We start from the raw sequence: 21,798 nt of genomic DNA on the forward strand, positions 1-21,798 counted from the left end.
GTATATGGAAAGATCCACTAATAGAAAAAAGCTGGAAAGCATGTCTAGATTGCAGATAGCTAGGAGCCAAGCAATAATTAAAGTGTTACACTATCCAAAAACCATGTAGGTTTGACTTTGTTGTAAAGTAATGAGAAGCCACATGTTTTCAGAAGGAAAGACATCAGATTTGCATATTGAAAAGATTACCTTGACTGTGCTATAGAAAACTGACTGGAGGGAGTCCAGAGTAGATGTGAATAGAGAAGTGTAGTTCATACTCAAGGCAAGAAATGAAGATAGCACTAAGTTGGTGGCAGTAGAGATGTAGAGAAGAGAATGGAGTCACTTCCGACTTTAGAGTCAATTAGGAAGTAAAACTAATCGTGATCAGTGATGGGTTTAGTACGGGGCAAAGGAGTTTTGGAAGTGTGAAAGATGAGTCCTAGCTTTTTGGCTTGCAGACCTAGCTGGACAGATAAACAACCAATGTTGGAAAAGAACCAATTTGTTTGGTACAAGCAGATTATGAGTTAACTCATAATGGATATGTTGAATTACAAGTACCTTTGAGTCATCTAAGAAGACATAGCAAGAAGACTGCTGGCTTGTAGCTGTAGACTAAATAAAATTTTTGACTTATTCATGTGCAGTGATAACAGGAATTGTGATGTGACTAACATCACCTCTGAAAAGAGTGAAATAATAATTTTAACTTTCCTGCTAAATCTTGAACTTTGTAACTAACTTAGTTACAAAGGGTGGTCCTATAGCAGTGATGGCGAACCTATGAAACGCATGTCAGAGGTGACACGTGAACTCATTTTTTTGGTTGATTTTTCTTTATTAAATGACATTAAATATATAAAATAAATATCAAAAATATAAATCTTTGTTTTACTATGGTTGCAATATCAAAAAATTTCTATATGTGACACGGCACCAGAGTTAAGTTAGGGTTTTTCAAAATGCTGACACGCCGAGCTCAAAAGGTTTGCCATCACTGTCCTATAGTCTTAAAATAGTCATTCATTGACCAAATATTTATTAAGTATTTAAAAGCACTGAGCTAGGGAAAGGGAAAAGGGAGATGATTTGTAATGTGATCCCATGCTTTTGATGAGTTCATAACCAAAAAGAAATTGTTTGGTGATTTATGAAGCTATATTCTAAAGCACCACAGAGAGAGACACATCTAAATTTGCCTGCAGAGAGGTATTTATAATAAGGAAGGCTTCACAAAGATGCCATTTGATCTGAAACTAAATGGAAAGGATTTTTTAAAGAGAAAAAGTAGGAAATAGGCTTTATTTTAGTACCAAAAAAGAATGGGAGTAATAAAAAATAACTAGGCAGTAGATATGAAAGAATAAAAAGGCATTATTATAAGTTCTGTATATAGGATTAGGAAGACACCATCATAATGGTGAAATAATTTTACTGTAAGATAAGCATCAGAATTCTCTTTTAATCAACATGCTCAGAAATAACATCTTGGGGGCCTATGCCTAACAATTATAGCAATATTTATCAAGCATTAGTCATTTCATACCATTTTCATGGTTTTTGCATATCACCAATATTTTTCATTAAATTGAATATTTTTAAATTAAATTTTAAATATTAGCTTTGTTCTAAATAAAATCCCTGAAATGTGGTAGTTACATTTTTTCCTAAGATGCTGAAGTAAATACATAACTATTAACATAAAAAAAGTTTTGAATATCTCACATATGACATCTTTTCACATGATAGTAATACTACATATCACACTTTGGGTGTGATACATGGGAGATTTAAAGAGATGTAGTATTTTAATATTTTTGACAATATTAGATATATTTGGAGTATTCAATTTTTGCTCAGAGCCCACCACATACAAAGCCTTATGCTAGATAATGTGGGATTGCCTCTATTCTTAAATGGTACTGCTCTAGTAGCGATTGTAAACACTACTTATCCAGTTCCTTAAAAAACAGTTTTATCATTTTCCACCTAATTATAAAATTGTTCATTACAAAAAAATTAAGAAAATATAAAGAGAGAAAAGAAAAGATGACTAGCAATTTTTCATTCAGAGATAATTGGATGGTTATTTTGGTACATAACTCCCTAAATTTGTTTTCTATGATATATCCACTAATTTATTTTTAAGTAGCTAATCATACCATTTATGCTATTTTGTAGCCTATTTTTAAAACTGCATATATCATAATCACACTTGGATGTACCATAACTTACTTATTAATCGATCCCCTCATGATTTGTTATCATTTAAAAAAATATATTTTTTTATTGATTTCAGAGTTAAGGGAGGAGAGACAGAAATATCAATGAGATAGATACATCAATCGGCTGTCTCCTGTATGCCCCTACTGGGAATCGAACTCGCAATCTGGGCATGTGCCCTGCTCGGGAATGGAACCATGACCTCTTGGTTCCAGGTTGACACTCAACCACTGAGCCACGTCAGCCTGGATAAATTTTTTATATTGATTACACAATGAAATAATGTTTTATATACTGGGTTACATATATTAATATAATTAATTCCACCTGCTTTTTACTTTTTAACATATTTTATAGGAAATTCAAAATTAGATATTTCCATTGGACAGTGCTACTTTTAAAAAAATGTTTATTAAATTTATTGGGGTGACTGAAACGTACTGCTTTCGACCAGGGCTCCAGTTTAGAGAGCTGTCTTTTGCAATAGAGGATCTGCAAAAGGGCAAGATAGGCTGAAATCAAGGCAAACTCCACTTTCTAAGCAATACACTGTGTAGAAAAGCTATGTCTACTCATGTTAAGAGAACCTGTTGCTTCACTTAAATATGCTGTCCCTCACCAAACTGTGAGTTTTGTGTGTTCAGAAGGGCATACCTTTTTCTAATTTTCACAGACATTATATAAGCTAACAGTAGCCCTGAGAGGGGAACCATGTCTTACTCATGGTCTATCTACTAAATGCTAATCACTTACAGTAGTTAAATGAAGAAATAAATGAGTACCCAATTCTATTATCTTCTTCAGGCACAACTCTTCTTATCATTTGATGAGAACATAACAATACTTTATCTGATTAGAGAATACAGCTCTTCCTAGTGCTCACCACAAATCCAATTTATTGTTTAACCTCAGGACTCAATTTTTTATATCTCTTCTAGCCATTATAGTACTAAATCAAATATTAATAATGATTATATGGTTTTTTCTTTCGTACCTTTATACTTTTAAATAAGCACTGGATACACACCATTATACTGTAAAAATACGTATTGAATAGGCTTACATTTAAAAAAGATTAGAATAAATATAAATAATGTAATACCAAGGAATCCTTAATTTATTCCAACAAACCTGACTGTATTTCTCTTCTTGTCTTAGAATACTTGATCTTGGGAGATTTCACAATTTCAGAAGTGCCTGAGTCTACTGTCCTTAGGCTTCCTTTGGGACACAAGTCTGTATTATGTTGAACATTACTTTTTTCCCCTTTTGTACTTTTTGGCATAAATTCTTCACTATCTTTCTTGGGACTTATTTTTGAATCTACCTTCTTATATTTGGATGAGTTTTTCATTTTCTGAATTTTGTCAGAGTTATCCAAATCATTTTTATTTCCAGAATCCTTTTGGTTAATTTTCTTGGTTTCTTTCTTTTTCTCAACTAGATTTGATTCAATTTCATTTTTCTGGGGTTTTTTCTTCTTGATTTTCTTTTGGTTTAATGCTTTGTTATCTTCATCTGAGAGATCTGAATCAGAATCTGAAAGATCGTAAAAACGTTTCAAGTCCTCTGTAGTGCTGTGGGTGATGGGGCGTCCTCTTTTATCCACAGCATAATTCAACTTGAACTTTTTGTCATGAAACATTGCTCGAAATCTCTTGTCAATTTTGACTTTTCGATCCTTTTCTGGCATTTCCCAAAATCTTGGGTCCTTTGTAACCCGCTTAAACCGCGGGTCACTCATTATCTCTTGTTTGGATGACATTTTTAAATGTCTGACTGGACAAATGCTTGAAGAAACCAAATACTGAAAAATAAAACAAATGTTACAATAATGAAGGCTTAGTAATATAATTAAATGAGATGTTTCAGGAAAAAAATACTAATTCACAATATAGTCTAAGTTAAATGCAAATAAAAGTAAAAAGTTTAATTTCATTTAGAAACTTAGTCTGAGTCACATGCAGAAAACCAAAAGCTATCAGTATATCCCTTTCAGTCACAGAGTACTTGAAAAAATAAATTTAAGGCGAAAGCAAGCAGAATTCTGGGACAAATGCTTACTAACCAACTGTGCTCACTTAGAATTTCTCTATTTCTGTTTGTATAACTGTATGCATTACAAGTTAAAAGCTAATGTAATTAAGATTCCCAAGCTTCAACTGGTCTCATTTTTTTCTTCACATTCTGGTCCCACTCACTCTGTCAATCCTTGCCTCATGTTATGACAAACAGCCTTTAGTCCTACAAGGCTAATCTCCTAACAAAACAGACCAAAATCAAGTCGGGTTTAGCTCACAAAGCTCCTTCTTTAGATCGGACCATCCTTCAAGAACCAGGCAGTCTCACTCTAGTTAATAAATATCATGTCTTTCTACGACTTCTTATTCTAGAAGTGACCAAGGCCCAAATGGGCTGATCCCGCTCCGCCCCCTAACATATTAGAATACGTGTGTATGTAATTAGCACTGTTTCCTGAAAATAGTCACTAATGGTTTAGTGTATCTCGATTTGAAATTTTGTAAAGAGTCCAAAGCCATTGGTTATTAAGAGCAAAAAGTAACTAACCAAACAGGATAGTGGTGCTTTGTTCCAAAAAAGCAAGGCTTGACGATACAGCTGTATTTTTACCCTAAAATTTTAAAACAATATTTATACGCCAAGAAAAATCATAGGTTTCAATAACCCTCGTGCACACTTAAAAGTAGTATGAATGCCCTAACCAGTTTGGCTCAGCGGATAGAGTGTCGGCCTGAGGACTCAAGGGTCCCAGGTTCGATTCCGGTCAAGGGCATGTACCTTGGTTGCGGGCACATCCCCAGTAGGAGGTGTGCAGGAGGCAGCTGATCGATGTTTCTCTCTCATCGATGTTTCTATCCCTCTCCCTTCCTCTCTATAAAAAAATCAATAAGATTATATATATATATATATATATATATATTTAAAAAAGTAGTATGAATAACAGCGTGCCAGGTGGTGTTCTGCGAGTTTTAGATGTGTTAAAGCATGTACCCCTTTGAACAGCCTTACGAGGTGGGTACCATCTCATCCAACGACCAGAGGTAACGCGGACACACGCTTAGAAGGAGAGCATTGGGCAAACCTCCGATATCCAGAGCGGGGAAGGCGGCCCGACCTCACCTCCGACGGACGCCCTCAGCTCTGTGTCCACCCTCCCTGACACCCACCCTCTAACGCGGGGAACACCAGGGTGGCCCGGAACGAGGGTCTCCTTCCCAGCTCCCAAGCCTCAGGACGCTGCTACAGGACCTGCGAAGGACCAAGGGAGTCTGACAAATGAGGCCGGAAAGCAAGGAAGAAGGGAGCATCCCTCACGATTCCTGTCACAGGCTGGTCTTGCCCCCTCCACAGTAGCGGTAGAACCCTATCCCACTCACCTCCTGGGAGCCTTCTCCAAACCTCACGTGGGACCGTACCCACAATCCTCTGCGTGACGCTCCGCCGTAATGGCAGGCGACCTGGGCCAAACTACCTCCGCTTTCCCTCCGCGAAGAGCTCTAGAGTAGTCGCCAAAGCTGCGGCGGCGCATGCGCGCCACAGGCGCGCCAGCGAATGGCACCATTCCGGGAGATGCTGCCGCTGACCCGGTTCTGGCTCGGGTGGAGGCGACCTTCGGTGGCGAGGGTCCCGGGGAAGAACCTTGGTGTCCGAAAGGTCGCCTCTGGCGTCTCTCCCCCGGGCAGCGCCTCGCCCAAAGCCCTAAATATCTTCGATCGGGATTTGAAGAGGAAACAGAAGAACTGGGCGGCCCGGCAGCCCGAGCCTATGAAGTTTGAGTACCTGAAGGAGGAGGTGAGTCCGCGGGGCGGGGGAGGGCGGCGCCGAGCCTGGGCTCCGGTCCGAAGCTCAGGCCGGGTCCCGACCGACCCCATCCCGCCGCGTGACCTTGAGCAGCGCCCTGCCTTTCTGGGCCTCTGCTCTAATCACGGAAGGGCTGGGCTCGGATATTTGCAAGGCGCACATTCACTCATTCATTCATCCACTCATTCATGTTGCTTGAATTATAAATATGTCCAGGGCAAAGTAGACCGCTGCCCTCAGTAGATTTCATTCTTGTGGGAGGCGAGACAGTGAACAAAAAATTGATGTCAGCTAAGAAGTAAGGTGAGATAATAAAGTGAAGTGGTATAGTGACTGCGATGGTCAGGGAAGGCCATCGACAGACGATCTGATGAGGCACTAGAATCCACCCTGAGCCTAGCTCGTTGCTCAGTGGATGGAGCTTCGCTTGCGGACAGAAGGGTCCCAGGTACCATTTCGGTCAAGAGCACATGCCTGTGTTGCGGGCTCGGTCCCCAGTAGGGGGCGTGCAGGAGGCCGCTGATCAATGATTCCCATCATTGATGTTTCTCTCTATCCACTCTCCCTTCCTCTCTGAAATTAGTAAAAATATATTTTAAAAAAAAAGAAAACCAATACTCTTAAAAAAATAATAATAATAATCCACCCTGAGATCTGGGGAGGAAGGCTTTGCAGGCAAAGGGAAAGACAAATGCAGAGCCCCTGAGGCCGAAAGGACCTCGTTGAGCCCCCTGGTGAGAGTGTGGGAGAGGAGGGCAGGGTGGGCCCAGGTTGTAAGAGCCAAAAGGGGTAAGGACTTCGGGTTTTCTTCTCTGTCTCAGCTCCCCATTTAATATGGTAATCTTTGGCCACATGTGGCTACTGAGCACTTCAGATATGGCTAGTCCATAAAGTGCACTGGATTTCAGTGACATATGGAAAAGGATGTAAAATATTTCACTAATAACTTTTTATATTGATTCCATGTTGAAATTACATTGTTTATATATTGGGTTAAATAAATATGTTAATTTCTCCTGTTTCTTTTAATGTAAAGTGGCTACTAGGAAAATTTAAACTATACATGTGGCTCTTACGGTTTTTCTATTGGCCAGCGCTGCTGTAGAGGAATGTGAGGCGGTTGAATGGATGTTAGCAGTGGAGTGGTAGGATCTGATTTTTGTTTGGGGAAGATCAGATTAAGATACATTAAGATCTCTCGTTTGTCTGTGCTGGTTTGAGAGACCTCCTCTTCTCAGCCCAGGTAGACTAGAGACTGAGGGTTTTCTACTCTCTCAATAGACAGTACAAAGCTGAGGCCTATGTAGTTGGTTCTTTAGGGGTCGAGCAAAATAGAAGTCAAGTAACAAACACGGAGCTGCTACTTTGGTCAGAGCTCTGTGCAAGCCCTGGCCTGATCTGATCATTGATTATCTTCTCAGAGTTCATGATGACATATATTTAGAAGATTGGCATTCCTAGCCAGTCTTCTCCACGAAAAGCTCCTGGATTACAATTAGACTGGGGCCTGGCCAATGCACAGGACTAGAATAAATGAAACAAAGTATATGAGAGTTCTTTTTATAATAAATACAAGGTATTTATATTGGGCATAATGTCCAAAGTGGACTCTGGGAAAAGACTTCTGCTGTACCTCCTCCCTTCTCCACTCCTACCCCCCAACAGATACACATATGTTCTAAACTTTCAGGTCCTACTAGAAACTCCAGGGTGTTTATGAGAGAATGAGTAGAATGTGGGGAATACTAGGCTCCTGCATTCATTTCTGCCAGGTGAAGCTATACCAGCAAAAGGAGGCACCTTTTGCCCTAACCGGTTTGGCTCAGTGGATAGAGCATCGGCCTGCGGACTGAAAGGTCCCAGGTTCGGTTCCGGCCAAGGGCATGTACCTTGGTTGCGGGCACATCCCCAGTAGGAGGTGTGCAGGAGGAAGCTGATCGATGTTTCTCTCTCATCGATGATTCTAACTCTCTATCCCTCTCCCTTCCTCTCTGTGAAAAATCAAAATATATTTTTAAAAGAAAGGAGGCACCTTTTTTATGACCTCTTTTAAATTAGGGTGGGGTTGGGGAAGGCGTGGGAATTGCAGTTTCTTTCAGAATTGGCTGACTTTTTCTAATTGGCAGACATTGCACAGGGAAGTTGTTTACTCATTTAGGAGTTCTACAGAATTTGTTAGTAGTCATCAAATGATAGAGTTTTTAATTGAGTGATTAAGTTTACATACTGATCTGTAATACACCCCAGCTAATTAAATACTTTTTAACTTTTATATACAATATGCTAATATCTGTGGATAATTAATGTTTCTATTATGTTCCTGTTGATTTTCATTCTTGTGCTCTTAGATGTATATAGCCTTTATATGTGGCGCACACACACACACACACACACACACACAGAATATAGTATATGTAGAATATGTTTAGTCTTGATTTTCTTTAACTTGAATTGTGAAGTGATTTGCCTCAATTTGTTTCCTGGGATATTTTATTTCTTATGTTCCTATTTAGCATTTGAAAAGAAAGTTGCTATAGTCACATTGAAATGGAGATAAAGTACTTACAAACATGTTGAAATATAAATAACCTATGGATTGTTAAATACTAGAAAAAGAGTGTTACTTCTCTGTTAAACCTATTCATCTTAACTTGTGTACATCATTGTTTCTTCAATCCTTCAGGTTGGAAGTCGGATTGCGGACCGTGTGTATGACATAGCCAGGTAGGTGATGATAAATACATAACAAAATACAATCAACTTTGACTGGAGACTTGAGAGATTAAATGATGAGAGTTTGATATCTGGAATGACAGAATCTGGACGAATTTATTACTAGGATTAGTGATTTTAATCCCTCTCTAAGTCTCTTCTCTTTCATGTGTAGAGAGCAAGTGTTCTTCATTAAAGAAAGAATGAATGGAAGCAAAAGGCTTAGCTTCCCTCTGAGCCTGAATGACTGATCCACTTGACTTAGCCAAAAGCCAGTAATGGAAAAATAGCTCCAAAAATGGAGATAAAGAATTGACTGCAGCCAGCTGGTGTGGCTCAGCAGTTGAACCTCGACCTATGAACCAGGAGGTCATGGTTCGATTCCCAATCAGGGCACATACCTGAGTTTCGGGTTCAATATCCAGTAGGGGGTGGTACAGGAGGCAGCTGATCAATGATTCTTATCATTGATGTTTCTATCTCTCTCCCTTCCTCTCTCTGAAATCAATAAAAAATATATTTTTTGAAAGAATTGATTGCATGTGAATTTTTAATATTTACTAAACCTAGCTTTAAAAGTTTAACTAAAAATAGCAACAGAATCCTTTATCATCTAAGCAAAGGATAGTCTACCTAGATTTTTTTTCCCAATCAGGCTAGAAGAGAATTTGGCTATTTTATCTTAAGTATTCTTAATGGCAATAACTGTTCTATGATAATTATATAGAGGCAGATTTGAGAAAAGAACACTTTAAGTAATTATTGAAATCTCGGTGGATATTGCTCTATATTAGGCATAGTAAAAACTTTACAGATTCGAATTTATAACTACAAGAGAGGCCCGTTGCATGAATTTGTGCACCATTAGGGTCCCTCAGCCTGGCCTGCGGGATTAGGCTGAAATTATCTCTCCAACATCCCCCGAGGGGTACCGGATTGTGAGAGGGCGCAGGCCAGGCCAAGGGATCCCACCGGTGCACAATCAGGGCTGGGGAGGGATGCAGGAGGTTGGCCAGCCGGAGAGGGACCGCGGGAGGGCTCCAGAGCGTGTCCAGACTGTCTCGCTCAGTCCCCATCAGCCGGACCCCAGCAGCAAGCTAACCTACCAGTTGGAGCATTTGCCCCCTGGTGGTCAGTGCACATCATAGTGAGCAGTTGTGCGGCATATCATTAGCATATTACTCTTTGATTGGTTAACAAATGACCGGACACTTAGCATATTAGACTTTTATTGTATAGGATGGTGGGAACCACATCTTTGCGTAGAGTTACTCTGTGATGTTAGTAAATCACCTTTTGTGCTTTTTTGTTTGTTTAAAAAACATCATTAAATCAGACCAATATGGGATGAATTTATTACATTTGTCTATAAAAAAGAGAATTTTGTAAAATCACAAACTCTTTTTTTTTTAAATATATTTTATTGATTTTTTTACAGAGAGGAAGGGAGAGAGAGAGTTAGAAACATCGATGAGAGAGAAACATCGATCAGCCGCCTCCTGCACAACTCCCACTGGGGATGTGCCCGCAACCCAGGTACATGCCCTTGACCGGAATCGAACCTGGGACCCTTCAGTCCGCAGGCCGACGCTCTATCCACTGAGCCAAACCGGTTTCGGCAAATCACAAACTCTTTCAATCATATTTTAGCTATATCCTTGCTACTTAATAGTATGGGGATGATTTAATTTCATAAGGTTAAAAAAAGCTTCATTGTTACAAATAATTGCCCCTATTTCATCTGTTTCATTAGTTCCATTATTTTAAAGATCTAAAAAATAGCTAATTCTCTATACTGTTGTCATTTTATTTGCCTGAACTTTAGGCCATTTGTGATTTAATAAATTAAACAAATTTTCCAAATTTGTGAATTTAATAATTTTTTAAAGTCATACTATTGAAAAAAAGAAGTTTGTGTAAAGAACTATGATTATGGATAAAAGCATGTCTTAAACTAATAGTAACTCTTTGGAATTAAATTATCTATATATATAAAAAGCTAGGTGTCTGTCCATCTGACCAGTAGCTATGATGTGCACTGACCAATAGGGGGCAGACACTCAACACAGGAGCTGCCATAACATGCACTGGCCATCCTATATAATAAAAGGCTAATATGCAAATTGTTCCCATGGCGGAAGTTCGACCGACCGGGAGTTAGACGGGCACTAACCACCAGTGGGTGGTGCGGAATGAAGGAAGGCCCTATCTGGCAGCCGGCAGCTGGGGAAGGGAGGCCCCAGCCAGCAGTCGACAGCCAGCAGCCGCTAAGGGACCCTACCCATGCATGAATTTCATGCACTGGGCCTCTAGTTTAAAAATAAACTGCACTGCAGATCTGCCACCGACAAACCAACACTTGGCTTTCCCCAAGTGGGACACGGCCCCGCCACCACACCAGAGCGACGCCCCACCAAATCGCAGTCATTGCTGCCAAGACCCCATGGCATAAAATGTGGCCCACAGCCCAGCCCAGCCTGGAAACAGTGGCTGTGGGTGCCAGGTAGTGACATCACATAGCAACGCCCAGCTTCCTCTCTCTAGCAACTAGCCTCCTTGGAGTTTCTTCAGCCCAGGAACCCAACTTGCTTTATAGCCAGGTGCAAACATTTTACAGTTTAACCAAATGTTTGTGAAGCATTTTCCCATGCCTCATCTCATTTGATCCTCACAGAAGTCCTGGAGTAGGTAGATAGGAGACTCGGTAGAATCCTATTTTCTTTTCATTAGCAAGATGCAAATAGCGATATTAAAGTATTTCTTCTAATTAATTTCCTTTCAATGTGCATGAATCCGTGCACCAGGACACTAGTTTAAAATACCAGTCTAAATGTCCTTATACTAATGTTCTGGCATTAGAAAGAGTAGTTTATATTGTCAGCAATAATTTTGTGATGATTTTTAAAAACCCACAGATTATTTTTTTAAATTTATCTTTATTGTTGAAAGTATTACAGATGTCCTCCTTTCACCACCTCCCGCCATTGACCCCCATCCTCTCCACTCCCTTCCCCTCCCAGGTCTTCGCCCCACTACTGTCTGTGTCCACGAACCACACAGATTATTACTAGTAAAGGTCTTATTTGCATTATCTGAGGCTCACTTAATACTATTTTAATTAGTGATAATCATAACTCATAACTAACTTCTGCTGAGCATTTGTACTGGCCTAAATACTTTATATGATGTACTGTTTACTAAAAATTTTACACCAACCCTGAGGGAGATAATAACTTTTCCATTTTATGCTTGGGGAAACTGAGATACAGCAAGATCAAATCACTTGTTTCTGGTCACAGAGCCAGTAAATTGCAGGCCCAGAATTGTAACTCATGTCTTTCTGGTTTCAAAGCCTGTTTACTTCTCAGTGCCACACTATCTGTGTTCGTAATCAAGATAGAGGGTGTTAGGTAAATAAATGGTTCTCTTTCACCAGTGGTTCTCCAGTTGTGTACTGGTGTTCTATATTTTTGACATATGTTTCAATAGAACTTGAAAAGGGACTCTTTTGGTTCCAATAGGAAAAATGTTATTAGTGAGTAAAATTTTAAGTTTTGTCACAAATTTTTCATAAGCCTATGGCCTACGATTAAATGTGTCCTGATTTAGTATGACATGGTATATTTAGAGAAGACAGCATAGTACAGGGGATAATGGTTCTGGTTAAGGATTCAAACTGACCGAATTCAAGTTTTGCTGCTTTTTAGTTGGATGACCTTGGGTTAACTTACTGAACTCTGAACCAGGTAAGACTGCAATAAAAGTGAGCTATTATTTAGTTGGTGTTTTTGTTTTTAGTTTAACACAGGGGTCCTCAAACTTTTTAAACAGGGGGCCAGTTCACTGTCCCTCAGACCGTTGGAGGGCAGGACTATAGTTTAAAAAAAAAAACTATGAACAAATTCCTATGCACACTGCACATATCTTATTTTGAAGTAAAAAAACAAAACGGGAACAAATACAACATTTGTATTTGCATGTGGCCTGCGGGCCGTAGTTTGAGGACCCCTGGTTTAACATATGATATTTCATGGTATTTCATATGATGATACCTAAGTCATGAGAAGTAGAGATAATTAGTATGTTCCTGATAGGTATGTGTAATATTTTTGTGTGTTTTTTTAAATATATATTTTTATTGATTTCAGAGAGAAAGGGAAAGGGAGAGATAGAAACATCCTATATAATAAAAGCCTAATATGCTAAGTGTGCAGTCGGCCGTTCAACCAATCAAAGTGTAATATGCTAATGATAGCTAATGATATACTAAGGCTGCTCAACCGCTCCCTATGACATGCAGTGACAACCAGGGGGCAGATGCTCCAATCAGTAGCAGTCACTATGATGTGCAGCGACCACCAGGGGGCAGATGCTCCAATCAATAGGTTAGCTTGCTGCTGGGGTCCGGCCAATCGGGACTGAGCGAGACGGGCTGGACACGCCCTGGAGTCCTCCCACAGTCCCTCCCTGGCTGGCCAACCTCCCATGTCTCTCCCTGGCCCTGATTGTGCACCGGTGGGGACCCTTGGCCTGGCCTGCACCCTCTCCCAATCTGGGACCCCTTGGGGGATGTTGGAGAGCCAGTTTCAGCCCGACAGAGGAACGACTGGTCACTATGATGCTCACTGACCACCAGGGGGCAGACACTCAATGCAGGAGTTGCCCCCTGGTGGTCAGTGCACTCCCACAGAGGGAGCACCGCTCAGCCAGAAGCTGAGCTCATGGCTGGTGAGTACAGCGGCAGTGGTGGGAGCCTCTCCTGCCTCCGCAGCAGTGCTAAGGAGTCCAACTGCTTGCTTAGGCCCGCACCCCGTGGGGAGCGGGCCTAAGCCATCAGTCGGACATCCCCTGAGGGCTTCTGACCTGTGAGAGGGTGCAGGCTGGGCTGAGGGCCCCCCCACCTCCCGCAAGTGCACGAATTTCATGCACCGGGCCTCTAGTCAATGATAAGAGAGAAGCATTGATTGGCTGCCTGCTGCATAGCCCATACTGGGGATTGAGCCCGCAACTTGGGAATCGAACCGTGACCTATCCTGGTTCATATGTCTGGTTCATATGTCGATGCTCAACCACTGAGCCACACCAGCTGGGCTCATGTTAATCTACATTAACTTCTTTTTACTCTTTATCTGCATATATTATCCAATTAAAATACACTAACTAAATCTGTTCTTTGAATCCATGTCATGGATTCCAAATGAAAAGCCAGTTGACTGTGAGATCCTGTGAATGGCTGGACCAGATAGACTTTCTCTGTCTGGTATATTTTCTGGCACTTACAACTTGCAAGGCAGAAAAGAGAGATGATAATACTTTTTGAAAGTTGCATTCACTTACAAATTAGTTCTTAGTGAATTATAAGCAAAATTAGATCTTAATAATTATTTTATGGACTATATTATTACAGACAAAACATAACTTCTGTGTCTGTTTTTTAGAGATTTTCCCCTTGCTTTGGATGTTGGTTGTGGAAGAGGTTACATAGCACAAAATTTGAATAAGGTATATTTATTATTTAATTTACTTTGAGAAATAAAATTGGCTGATTTTAAGGAAAGAATTTCTTAATCAGTTATATTTAGATGATATCAGAATTGCTAATTTTTTAAGTGGTTGAACTAATGGTTGTTTTGTGTCCCCTCTTAAGTATTTTTCCTTAAAGTTGTTTTTCTTTACTTTGAATCTATTTTATACAGTGCTCCCAATGATAGCTTTTTAAATGTATTTAAGATATGTTGCTCTTTATTTCTACTTTGTGCACATGTTTTTAATAATTCTCAATAAAATCCAATTGACATTCATTTAAAGAATGTGATTAAGCTAATATTTTAGCTAGGAAAAATATTAATTTCAGTGTGATAAGTATCCTTTATTAATGTTTATACCATTTTAATTTGCACTTTCTAATTCAACCATAAAGACATTCATTTATTGGTTTAATCCCTATATATAAGCCACTGATGGATACAGATTAAAGTGGGATTTTTATATAAAATCTACTTACAGTAGAAAAAAACATACACTTGAGTCAGGACACAGGTAGGGATATGTGTGAGGCTCCCCTGTTGTTGATAGTAGTAAATGCCACAGAAATGGTAGAATTATTAAACTTCAACAGGAGTTAAGGGAAAGAAAATATCAGTAAGGGTTCATGTGGTCAAAGACCTCTAAAAGGGTACAGAATCTGATTTGGGATTTAAAAGAAACTGAACTGGTGTTTTATAGGCATTGGAAGTAAAGGCATGGCAGGAGGAAAGGCACAGAGGTAGAACATTATAGGGATGTTTAAGGAAGATTAATTTTAGGATGGTATGCAAGAAGGATTGAAGAAGGAAGATGATAAGAAATAGACCAGTTAGAGGGCTGTGTTAAAGGCAGTGCAGACAGGAGAGTTAAAGACCTGCCACCTGTATGGAGGCTGCAAGATATAAAGGAAGGGTTGTATGAAAGAGACCTAGTAGAATCCACAAAACTTGATGACCGATTAGATATGGTGGGCATGTCAAATCAATTCTGCTAGTTGCTCAGACTAAAAGACTTATTCATTGATTCCTCTTTTTAAAATATCTTTAAAAAATTTTTATTGTTGAAAGTATTACATATGCCTCCCATTCCCCCACTTTGACCTCTTCTATCCCTGGTGTTCATCAGTGCATGTGGCCCTGATATGAGTAACCTACACCCAGTGGTGTGCTGGAGTTAGCTCACACTTGCTCATGAGAGCTGATTGTTAGCATCTCTTCCCAACTCCGTGTTCAGTGACATCGTATTGATAGTTTGGAATCAGCCATTATGGGAGTATTTGCACCATGGAAGTTGGCAAATGCTACCAAGCAGTCCCCAACCAACAGCCAGTTATTAAATATTTACCAGCAGTCCACTGCTTCCACCCCAAGTCTACATGCTATTCCAACTCTGGGGACTTCTACCTTGACTCCAAGTCTCTTAGTTTACATTTTTTAGTGAAAGACAGGGATAGATAGTCTGGTTGGCCTAATTTTCACCCCTGGCATTAGTGTACTGGAGCTGGCTTGTGAAAGCCTATTGTGTAACATCTCTTCCCAATTCCACATTTAGCTCCATCATGTTGGAGGCATGAAATCCTCTATTGGAGTAGTTACACCATGGAAATTGGCAAACACTACAACTCAGGGCCCCCTTTTTTGGAGAGCTTGTAGTTAAACATTCCCCTGCATACCAGTTGTCCTCAGGTGGCCAGGTAACTGTAGGCTGACCTTTCCAAGTTGTGGAAAGGGAAGTTCTTTATTTTTTTCAGGGAAGTTCTTTAAGAAGGGCATGTGGGTGAAGTGGAAAGGATCAACATATCTAGCAGAGGAGGGGAACAAGAGTAGAAAGCAGTGATGTTTCTAGGAGACCATTAACAGGTAAAGTGAAGTAGGACTGAGAACAGACAGTTGGTGCTTAGGTTGTTAGTGAAATTGTCTTCATAGAGCAGTGAAAGTGGAAATTGAGGAGAAAGACATTAGTAAGAAGTGGGATTGTGGATTACAAACAAAACAACTTTAAGGTGGTTAAAGGAGATTTTTAAAGATTGGGAGGCATCTGCTGTTTCAAGAAGATAGAAATTGAAGATGGGTAGAGATAGTAATGGAGGGAGCTGGATCCTAGAGAAAAGAGAACATGGAGGTGTTAATTGGAAAGAAATATGGTATCCTTTCCTCTTTGAAGGAAGGGAGGATAAGTGAAACAGGGAAAAGAAAGCCACTTATCCTCTTCCCTCTCCCCCCTCAGTATAAATCTTTCTTTACTCTGTAAGCTCCGAATGAACAACTAAAAGTCTGGAAAACCAATGCAAGCCTTTTGTGGCACAAGAAGAGTGGGGACTAGCTCAGGGCATATTATGCTTTGGAAAAGTTAATACATATGCCTAACCCAGTGGAGTAAATTAAGGATGTTGATTAGTTACACCTGTGTCCTTTATTTAATTAAATATAAATATATTAAGTTTAAGGTTGGGTGCATCTTTGTAACTTAATATGTGTTATTAAGGTATTTGCACCATAATGCTTTTATGCAGAAAAATACCCTTACACAGCTAAAAATAAATCTGTAACTATCACATTCTCCTTTAGAAATTTCAACATTTGTTTTATTGTTACTGGATTTTTGTTTGTTTGTTTTTGTAACATTGGATCAGCTTTAATTATTTTATTGCAGGAAACAGTTGGAAAGTTTTTCCAAGTGGACATAGCAGAAAATGCTTTGGTAGGTAGCTTTTTAACACATTATTGGTTTTTCGTCTCCTGGTTTGATTTTTAGTTCTTTGTTTCTTTATTTTTATTTCCTTTGAGATGAAAATAACTCTTTTTTTCTGATTATAAATAATAACACAAAAAAGAACTAAATAATACAGGAACTATAAAGGAAAAAAGGAAAAAAATCACCCTAGATCCATCACTCAGAGGCATCTACTGGTGACATTTTGGTCTCCGTCTTTGTAGATGTTTAACTGTCCCCAGTACAGTTTTATACAAACGATATTATGCTAACATACTATGTTTTCACAGACTATCATTCTTTTATATCAGTGAATGACATACACATACTGTCTTTTAAATTGGCTATATAGTATTCTAATATATGAATATTCCATGGTTTATTTAGCTAAATTTGTATTGTAGTACAGTTATATTTCTAGTTTCTTAATAACCAACACTGTGATGAACATAATCATATAAAGCAACTTGTGTGTTTTATTTATTTTCTCCCTGGCAATAAATTCCTAGTAATAGAATTTATGGATTCCAGATAGACCTTAGGAAGATTGAATAACCATTTAAGAGTACTTTATTTATTTATTTTTTTTCCTCTTTGGCAACATTGGTCCAGTTGTTTTGTCTTTGTCAATCTGATAGACAGAAAGTAGAATCTTGTTATTTTTATTTGCGTAGACAGAAAGTAAAATCTTGTCATTTTTATTTGCGTTTCTTTGATGACTAGTACAACCAAATCACTGTTGATGTCTTTTGGCTACTGATATTTGGCTATTAGTATTTTTTAATTTGTAAATTTTATAATTTTGTGATGTGTCTGTACCTGTCCTTTATCTGCTTTACTCTTGACATGTTTTTATCCTAAGTGGTTTTTATTCTAGCTTATTTTTTAGGGATATTAATCGTTCATTATATATGTCATAAATATTTCCCCAATTGTGTTGTTTACATTTTTTATTGCTTTTTAGAAGTTTTTGATTCGTTTATCATCAAATATATCAGTCTTTTCCTTTTTAGTTTCTGCCTTTTGAGTCATGTTTACTTATGCATTTTCATCAAAGAGTATAAAATGTTCACCAATATTTTCATGTAGTACTTCTGTGGCTTCAGTTATTCCACTTAAACTTTTAGCTTTCTGAGATTTGTTTTGGTGTGAGATAAGTGTCCTATTTATGTTTTGCCAACCAGCTAACCATTTTTTTGACTGGTCTTAAGTGTAATTTAAGAAATATTTTTTGAGTGCCTTCTTTGTAGCTCCCTTATTTCCCCCAGAAGGGATAGAAACTGACAAGAAATATAAAATGACTTAGGTTTAACAAACAGTGATTGTATTAATTGAGATTTTATAAATGTGTTTTTGAACTTCTGTTTTTTAACCATTAGAAAAATACCTTAGAAACGGAAATTCCTACTGTCACTGTTTTAGCTGATGAAGAATTCCTTCCTTTTAGAGAAAATACATTTGACCTGGTGGTTAGCAGTTTAAGGTTGGTAATCCATTTGTACTTTTAAAAAATAGATGTTATAAGTAAAATAGATACGAGAGTAAATTCTTAATGCCTTTTATTTTTAAAGTTACAAACCTGGTTTTCTTTGTTTATAAACTGTATGATTTCTCTGGTAAAGGATTGTGGATATCGGCTCCCTAGTGGAGATAATATGATATAGTACCTCAACTTTCATAAACTCACTAGAGGCCCAGTGCATGGGTTCATGCACAGGTGAGGTCCCTTGGCCTGGCCTGTGGGGATTGGGTGATGCACCCCGGAATTGGACTCCTCCTCTCTGGTTCTGGGTTCATCACCCGAGAACCGCAGCTGCCAAGTCACCGCAGCTCAACAGCTCCTGCTGTGAGCATCTGCCCCCTGGATCGTTGCGTGTCATAATTACTGGTTGGACAGTCGCTTAGCCTTTTATATATATAGATTCTGGTAAATAAGGAAAAGCTAGCATTTCCTTCTATTTTAATTCTTTTTCTACATAAAAATATAGTCCTCAGGATTACTTTTCCCCTTTGTTCTTTCTACCATGACTTTCCAAACTTACTACACAAACATATATTATAAATATTTATTGAATCCTATCTAATAAAGCGGAAATATGCGAATTGACCCTCACGCCATTACAAAGATGGCAGCGCCCACAGCCAGTAAGGAGGGAATATACTAATTGACTGCCACGCTCTCAAAGATGGCGGCGCCCACAGCCAATAAGGAGGTAATATGCTAATTGACTGCAACGCCCTCAAAGATGGCCCACAGCCACAGGATGGCGGCACCCAGTCCCCTCCGCCCTGCCGGGGTGGCAGGCATGCAGAAGGCCGGGCCTGCCTGCCTCTGGAGTCCCCCAGTCCCCTCAGCCCCGCAACCACCCAGGGCTGGCCTGAGGTGCAGGCAAGCCTTGGATGGTGGCTGCCCCAGCTGCCCAGGGCCACCTGAGGCTCAGGTAACCAGGGCCAGCCGAGGCTTGTGCTGCCAGCAGTGGCAGCAGCAGAGGTGTGATGGGGGCGTTGCCTTCCCCTGATTGCCAGGTTGTCTCCCACTCCTGAGGGCTCCTGGACTGTGAGAGGGGGCAGGCCGGACTGAGGGACCCCCCCTCCAGTGCATGAATTTTCATGCACCAGGCCTCTAGTCTATATATATAAAAAGCTAATATGCAAAGTGTCCCCTCGGGAGTTCGACCAGGAGCCTGAGAGTTCGATCGCTTGCTATGACATGTGCTGACCACCAGGGGGCGGTGTGGAACAAAGGAAGGCCCTGATAGGCCCTGATTGCTGCACCGGGCCTCTAGTAGATTATAATATGCAAGGCAGTGAGCTAGATGCTTTTGGGGAATACCAAACTGAATTCAGACAGGGATCCTGTCCTTAGTGTCTAATAGAGAAAATAAAATATTCTATGTGGTACCTTATTTCTCCTGCCTTATTATAGTCAGATTTTCTTTCAAAGATTCAACATGCTCAATACAACCCTTTTGATAGTTTTTTTTAAAATGGGTGGACAGTCATCACAGTTTGCTCATTACTTTGCCAGTGTTAGCACTAGAAAGCCTGTGTCCCTGAATACTCCTCAGTCCCAGGTAAACTGGGAGAGTTGTTTACCTTTGCTGTTTCCTTTTCTTCCTTCCTTCCTTCCTTCCTTCCTTCCTTCCTTCCTTCCTTCCTTTCTCTTCTTTTCTTTTCTTTTCTTTTCTTTTCTTTTCTTTCATTTTAAATATATGTTTATTGATTTCAGAGAGGAAAGGAGAGAGAGATAGAAACATCAATAATGAGAGAGAATCATTGATCTGCCACCTCCTGCATGCCCCCTACTGGGGATCAAGCCCACAACCTGGGCATGTGCCCTGACCTCCTTGTTCATAAGTCCACACTCAAGTACTGAGCCACACTGGCTGGGCACCTCTGCTGTTTTTTTCAGTGAGTTTGTAACTTCTTCCCTGTTTATTGAGGTGTGCTGAGCAAACTTAGAAAAGTATTCAGATTCTATTGCTGAACAAATTTTTGAAAAGTATTCAGAATCTGTCATGAAATGAAAAACATTACAGAGGCTTGGTCTAAGGCAGGGTTGGGGAACCCTTTTTCTGCAAGACACTTATGTTGTTTCCACGTCTTGACTGTTGTGAATAATGCTGCACTGAACATGGACATGCAGGTATCTCTTTGAAATAAAAAGTGTTTTTATTTCCTTCAGATATATACCTAGAATTCCTTTGGGTTATATGGTAGTTCAATTTTTAATTTTTTTGAGGAACCTCTATACTATTTCATGGTGGCTGTACCAGTTTACATTCCTACCAATAGTGTACAAGAGTTCCCTTTACTCCACATTTTTGCCAGCATTTGTTGTCTCTTGTTTTTTTCATAATAGCTATGCTAATAGATATAAGGTGTTGATAACTCAAATGATTTGCATTTCCCTAATAATTAGTGATGTTGAGCATCTTTTCATATACGGGTTGGCCATTTGTATGTCTTGTTTGAAAAATTTACTTTTACTTTATTCAGCGAAGAATAATTGCACATATAATCATATCGACAAAGTGAAATACTATCACATTTTCTAGTGTGACAGAAAGAAAGTTTTTCCCTGGGCATATTTTTAAAAACCTGTATAAGATCAATCAGTAAATTTTGATATGCAATTTTAAACTTAAAATTAACTCTTTTTTTTGTGGTTTGTCATTATATTAGTGATACTTATACTAATTAATTATATGAATTAAGCTAGAACAAATACGTGTTTTCATGTTTTAGTTTGCACTGGGTGAATGACCTTCCTCGAGCACTTGAACAGGTAAGAAATTTAATGTTGATTCCAGTAGCATGTGTTTTTCTATTTATTATTAGAAACTTATAGGTGTTTCTATTTTCACATGGAAACTTATAGATGTTTTCCATTTTATACGTCTGACAATTGGAAATTGAAGCAAATCAATTAAGTATTTATTATATTCTGTGGGCTGGATATGTTTGGTGCCTTTTGACATATTAAATACATTGGGTGATTTCCCTTCACCCTGCCAATTCAAAAAATCTAGTATGGAGATACTTAAATATTTATGAAGACTTTAGTAACTTGTACAAGGTAATATTGATATTGCAAGACTTTTTCTGATTGGGTTTTTTTCCTCCTTAATTGCCTATAAATTTTTTGTTAGTACGAACTTATTTATTTATATTTGTATCTTCCTCATGCCTATACTTAGAGAGTTCTTGGTAGATGTTGGTTGGTTGATATTTATCAGCGAATAGCTGAGTGGTAGGTAAAAAGCAGATCACTCTGGCTTGGATCTGCCAAGAAAGCTTCAAGAGGAAGGAATTACT

The 21,798-nt window shown here is 39.2% G+C and overlaps 2 protein-coding genes across 15 annotated transcripts in view; one reads left to right on the forward strand and one right to left on the reverse strand.

Annotated features, from left to right (window-relative positions):
- The window catches only part of ESF1 (ESF1 nucleolar pre-rRNA processing protein homolog), a 65,278-nt gene extending 59,535 nt beyond the window's left edge, over positions 1 to 5,743 (reverse strand). Inside the window, exons 1-2 of one of the 2 annotated variants that reach the window (XM_014455125.2) lie at positions 5,607 to 5,743; positions 3,340 to 4,015 (exon numbers count right to left, since the gene is read on the reverse strand). In XM_014455125.2, the coding sequence (XP_014310611.1) occupies positions 3,340 to 3,973 (634 nt within the window). In that variant the 5' untranslated portion in view covers positions 3,974 to 4,015; positions 5,607 to 5,743. Of the gene's footprint in view, positions 1 to 3,339; positions 4,016 to 5,220; positions 5,241 to 5,606 lie in introns of those variants that run through there. The other variant, XM_023753195.1, reaches the window with a different exon arrangement.
- The window catches only part of NDUFAF5 (NADH:ubiquinone oxidoreductase complex assembly factor 5), a 31,424-nt gene continuing 15,304 nt past the window's right edge, over positions 5,679 to 21,798 (forward strand). For 2 of the 13 annotated variants that reach the window (XM_023753199.1, XM_023753203.1), the window contains exons 1-5: positions 5,933 to 6,021; positions 8,714 to 8,754; positions 16,921 to 16,968; positions 18,360 to 18,463; positions 21,229 to 21,268. Coding sequence is in view for 4 of the 13 variants with exons in the window: in XM_023753197.1 (XP_023608965.1) it covers positions 5,782 to 6,021; positions 8,714 to 8,754; positions 14,181 to 14,244; positions 16,921 to 16,968; positions 18,360 to 18,463; positions 21,229 to 21,268 (537 nt within the window). In the remaining 9 variants the exon portion in view is untranslated. Of the gene's footprint in view, positions 6,022 to 8,713; positions 8,755 to 12,449; positions 12,489 to 14,180; positions 14,245 to 16,920; positions 16,969 to 18,359; positions 18,464 to 21,228; positions 21,269 to 21,798 lie in introns of those variants that run through there. The other 11 variants (XM_023753202.1, XM_023753204.1, XM_023753197.1 and 8 more) reach the window with 10 other exon arrangements.

The sequence above is a fragment of the Myotis lucifugus genome, unplaced genomic scaffold (assembly GCF_000147115.1).
Source record: "Myotis lucifugus unplaced genomic scaffold, Myoluc2.0 scaffold_42, whole genome shotgun sequence".
In the NCBI taxonomy this organism is placed as follows: domain Eukaryota; kingdom Metazoa; phylum Chordata; class Mammalia; order Chiroptera; family Vespertilionidae; genus Myotis; species Myotis lucifugus.